Genomic DNA, 5,131 nt, shown 5'->3' with positions numbered 1-5,131 from the left:
CTTCTTTGATCAATGAATTATTTTAAAGTGTGTTTTAAAATTTCCAGACCTATAGGCTTTCTCCCTCCAGGTTATTTTTTTATGGTCCTTCAATTACATTGCAGACATAGTCTATATGATGGCACTCTTTTGGTATTTATGTTTATAAATATTCCATGTACTTGAGAAAACAAACATTCCTTGAACGTTGGGTTAAGATTTCTATATATATCTATCAAATAAAAAAGAAATAGAAAATCTGGTTAGATCTATAATGAAAGGGGCTGAACTGGTAGCCAACTCAGAAGAATGTATTAGAGAAGCAGAAAAACCAACGAATTATGTTCTCTGTTCTGCATTAAGGAGACCTGGCAAGTCTCTCTCTTTTTTTTTTTTTTTTAACAGAAACATAAAGCTTTTTATAAGCAGGTCATATAGAAACTGGGAGAAGAAAACTACAACATGCTTTGTGGTAAAAATGATTTGACATAAAAATTTATTTATTTGATCATATTTTAAAAAGCAGGGCAGAATCACATTCATTTCCTTCATAATATCACTGTAAACAGACTGGACTTCTGAGCCCCTCGTTTGCTTTGGAAACTTCCAAAGGGCTGACCACCAGCAGCCTAGCAAGCCTCTTCCTTCCCTTCCAGGCTCTCCACCTCTACAAGGGGGTGCGGGTGACAAAAGATGCTAAGAAGACAGCATGTGGTTGAGCTCGCTAAACCATTCTCACCTCCTTCCACAGGCAACAGGGTGACTGACGGGCTTATTTTTTATCTGAAGTCACTGAGTAAGGAAACAGGTTTCAAAAGAAGAATGGAGGGAAGTTTCCAGGGTAGAGAATTTCCCCGAGTTAGGAATAGAAGGATGGGCTCAGAGCTTAACTGGTTAGTCCCTTCTGCTGATCAGAGAGGGATTTGCTAGCCAGGGGTCTCAGATCTCTGATCCACTGAGACATCAGTACAGGCACTCAGTTCCTTTGATTAAAATGTGTTGGCAAAGCCAGCTCTGAGTAGAGAAGTAGTTTATTACAACGATGGTGCTACAAGAGGAAGATCAAAGCAGCAAAGAGAAGACAGTTCTGCCTGGGCTCCTGTGGTCACTCCACTCCTGTCAGTTTTATGGTCCAGCCGAAGTCAATTGGGAGGGTAAGGAGTGGTACGTTGGGCAGATAAATAAGCAGACCGCCTTCTGGATTTGTAGACCATTTCAGATCTTTCTGGATCCCCAGCATCGTTATCTGCAGAAAAGTCATAGGGAATGGAATGCACGTCAGTGCACGGAGTATGGACTGCGGCTGGACGTGACAGGAGAGAGTCACCCTGGGCCAGGGCAGGCCGGATGGGCTAGAGGGGGAACGGGAACGGGGGGAAGCCGGGGCAGAAGGGCAGAAACAGAGACGGCCTCCAATTCCTTAAAAAAAAGTTTCCTCTGAGAGGCTCCTTACCTGTGTAGTCGAGGTAGTTACGGGGGATACGAGGCTTAAGACTCCATTTTCTGGCCAGTGCAGGAAAATGGCATAGACAGTTGTTCCTCTTGAGGTATACCTGGGGGAAAAAGGAAACATAATTGTCAGAAATACCTGGCCTGTTACCCTGACATGTAGCGTTACACATCTCCCTTTTATGATCTACTGATTCCAAGACCCTGAGCCTGTCACTGCGGCTGGAAGTGCTACTAACTCGGATACCAGTTCAGGTCTGTGGGAAGAAAAGAAAGTAGCCTTGTAAGGCTCCTTCTGGTGATCCCTTCCACTTTCCCACTCTACTGGGCTAGGAATTTTCCTCATTTTAACGCTTATACTAGTTTATATCACCTTGAGTCCATCTCCCTTATTATTTAAAATTTTTTTCAACCTCAAATCCATGGGAGAACATCAGAGGGCCTAACAAGGGCAAGATGCACAACAAAGACGCATTTGTTCTGAGAGGCCACCGGGCTTAGAGAAGAGGATGAAAATCACTAAGTAGAAATTCACTCAGAACGGAAGGGTGAGTGTGTTTCCCTGACCCACAGACCAATGCTCTGTGGCAGGACACCTGCGGTACCTTTCACTGAACACTGTGTACACACGCTGGGCACGCTCTCAGGCGCTTTGCCTAAGTGTCTCATGTAACCGTCACAGCAACCCCAGGAAGTTAAGTATCTTCGCCCCCTACTTTGCACTTGAAAAACACAGGCCCAAGATCACATAACTAGATCTGAAATTCCAAGTCTGAATCACAACTTCTCCACTAGTTCGCTTTGTGATCCGAGGTTAAGTATAGAATTGCCCTGGGCCCCCTTCTCACTTGTAACAGGAGGATAATAACTGCATCCACTGGGTGGGGCTGTTGAAGGGACTCTGTGAATGGGAAGAATTTGGATTGGAGCCTTACACACTGTAGGGGCTGTGTAAGCATTAGCTGTTACTATTTTTAGGAGATAGGATAACAGGGTCAAAGTATTAACAGATGCTTTGTACCTCTTTCTCTCACCATGCCCAGCACACCCCTCACTAGTCAAACATATACACTGGGGTGCAAACTTAATAGCAAAAGAATGGTTCTGGGGTATCCTCAATCAAGACGGCTTCCAGCCTGGCTTGTAACACTGTGGACCCAAGGAGACGCCGGTTCGGGACAGGCCACAGTCCTATTCCCGCATGCCACGGAGGACACACTCACCACACAGATGTCGTGTTCTTCTCCAGTTGCACCCTCCAGGGCTTAGAGGAATAGATGGCCTCCCCATTGATGCTCAGCCACTTCCCAACAGCAAGAAGCCTTTCTTGGAAGATGGGAACAATCAGTCCGTCTTTAGTGGGCCCGATGTTGAGAAGGTAGTTGCCTCCCAAGCTTACTGTCTGAACCAGTTCCTGGAGAGCAGAAACAGGGAGACCCTAGCTACCAGTGCCAAGCCCAGCGCGATGCTTAGTGCACATGGGCATTAAGACAAGAAAAAGAATCTAACATTCTCTCCTTTGGTGAATATCCTTTACCCTTTTGAAAATGCTATATATTTTTTGAAATGGGCTATGTAGCGTGGGTGGCTCTGTGGGTTAAACATCCGACTTGGGCTCAGGTCATGATCTCACGGTTCGTGGGTTCGAGCCCCGCGTCGGGCTCTGTGCTGACAGCTAGCTCAGAGCCTGGAGCCTGCTTCGGATTCTTCTGTATCTCCCTCTTTCTCTGACCCTCCCCGACTCATGCTCTTTCTCTCTCTCTCACAAATAAACAAACATTAAAAAAAAAAAAGAAATGGGCTACATAAATGTATATGCTGCCTCTTTGGGAAAACATGCTGTAAAGAAATATATTCTTCAAGGCTCTGGAGTGGTGTGTGTGTGTGTGTGCGTGTGTGTGTGTGTGTGTGTTTACTATGACCTCCAACAGGTGCCCTTCAAGGAGGCCCAGAAAAATTATGGCTACACTCATAAAATTTTAAAGAAGAGAATTTGTTAGATATGTCAAAGACCCTATACCACCAACTTGACACTCCCTTCTGGTCTTTTTTCTTATGCAGCGGAAATATAGTTTATATAGTTGAGATAATTCATAACTTATTTTTTCACACAATCCCTAGGCACTGACCCAGCATTACATTCATAAACATTATAATGGTCAAGGAGAATCCCCAAATCTACTTAAATACCCCTTTATGGCTGCAAGAGATGAAAACAACCCACGCGTCCAACTGCAAAGAATCCTGGGAAGAACATCTCTGTACGTAACATCTTCTCCTGTAGTTACAATGACTTCCTGAGGACAGGTTTCCGAGGGTGTGTTCAACGACCCCAGCGGGTTCTAGCGACCCGCACTGCCATCCAGGGTGCTCCCCCCACTCTTAGCCAGAAGGCTCGTTTGAGAGGGTAGTTAGCAGACACCTGGCTCCTACGTGCTCTTACCGAAATGATCTCACGCTCGGTTGCAACTTCAGACACCACCATGTTGCGACGATAGCCCCAGGAGCTCCTGTCCACGGAGCTGCACATTTCCCACTTGTGATCCGGCAAGCTCTGGGGCTTGAATTTATCTTGACAGTTGTAGTATCCTCCGTGGTGGCAGGAACAGTTCTGACCCCACCGGTCATTTACCACTACCTTGTCCTAAAGGGGGAGAGAGAGAGAGAGCACTGGCTCACGGAGGTGAAACCACTTAGCTTCCTTACGTAATGCAGTTTGGTAAATTAGGAACGTTCTTGGACGGAAGGAACTGACTTGGCCTAGAACAGTGGTTCCCGATCGGGGGCTATTCTGCTCTGGAGACTTTTGCAAAATCTAGAGACAGTTTCGGTTGCCACAATTGGAGTGGTGCTACTGCTATGTAGTGGGTTGATTTAACTAATTTAACTAATATTTATTATGTGCCTACCTGGCTAAGTACTGTTCTTGGGGCTGGGGATATAGCAATGAATAGACCCAAAACCCTGCCTTCAGAAAGCTGACGCTTTTGTGAGAGAGACAATTAACAGACATCTGTAAAGTAACATCTGAAAAACGTGAAGCCAGGTAAGTGCTAAGGGGAAGAGCCGGCAGGGAGAGGCAGGGGCGCTGCCCTTTCGGACAGGGTGACAAAGAAGGCAGCACTGAACTGGTGGGCTCTGGGACAAGACTGGGGGAAGCGCAGGGGGGAGCCCTGTGGGAACTGCGGACAGAAGGAACAGCAAGGAAGAGGAAGTTCCCCTAAAAGTACTTTCCTAGGATAAGCATGGCTCCGAAATAACCCTCCTTCCTAATGCATGAGACAGTGTGGAACAAGAGTGAGCTGAACAGGGTCTGCAGTGCCCCGCCCAAGGGTGCATGCACATCTGAGCCGGCCCAGCCTGAGCACCCTTGCAGAAAGCCCGTGAAGCCGGGCCACTAAATCCCTCCACGTTGGGCAAATCCCAGAAAACCACTCTTCGTTTCTCTCGGTCACATAGGTTCTTCCTTTTTTACTTTCTAAATTTAGTAACAGTTACGCAGTAAGATCCTTAGAGGTTAATGAATCTACCAAGAGAGCTCAGTATAAACTGGTCTTATGCTTGAGTTTTTCTTTAAAATCCACGACAAATCCGGAATATGTAGAAGTATTACGTTTTTGTGCGGGGAAGATTCAGGCTTCTGTGACTCTGTAAGTGTGCTGAAATACAAACTAGAAACGGGCAGCTGCAGTGACATGGTGCT

At 46.2% G+C, this 5,131-nt stretch overlaps 1 protein-coding gene across 1 annotated transcript in view; it reads right to left on the bottom strand.

Annotated features, from left to right (window-relative positions):
* Positions 1 to 458: 458 nt before the first annotated feature.
* FUCA1 (alpha-L-fucosidase 1) overlaps positions 459 to 5,131 on the bottom strand; it is a 22,132-nt gene continuing 17,459 nt past the window's right edge. Inside the window, exons 5-8 of the mRNA XM_077775770.1 lie at positions 3,872 to 4,072; positions 2,652 to 2,842; positions 1,433 to 1,532; positions 459 to 1,225 (exon numbers count right to left, since the gene is read on the bottom strand). Coding sequence (XP_077631896.1) covers positions 1,085 to 1,225; positions 1,433 to 1,532; positions 2,652 to 2,842; positions 3,872 to 4,072 — 633 coding nt within the window. The 3' untranslated portion in view covers positions 459 to 1,084. The remainder of the gene's footprint in view (positions 1,226 to 1,432; positions 1,533 to 2,651; positions 2,843 to 3,871; positions 4,073 to 5,131) is intronic.

Source organism: Crocuta crocuta, unplaced genomic scaffold, assembly GCF_008692635.1.
Source record: "Crocuta crocuta isolate KB4526 unplaced genomic scaffold, BGI_CrCroc_1.0 scaffold127, whole genome shotgun sequence".
Taxonomy (NCBI): domain Eukaryota; kingdom Metazoa; phylum Chordata; class Mammalia; order Carnivora; family Hyaenidae; genus Crocuta; species Crocuta crocuta.
This window is presented reverse-complemented; position numbering and strand designations above follow the sequence as displayed.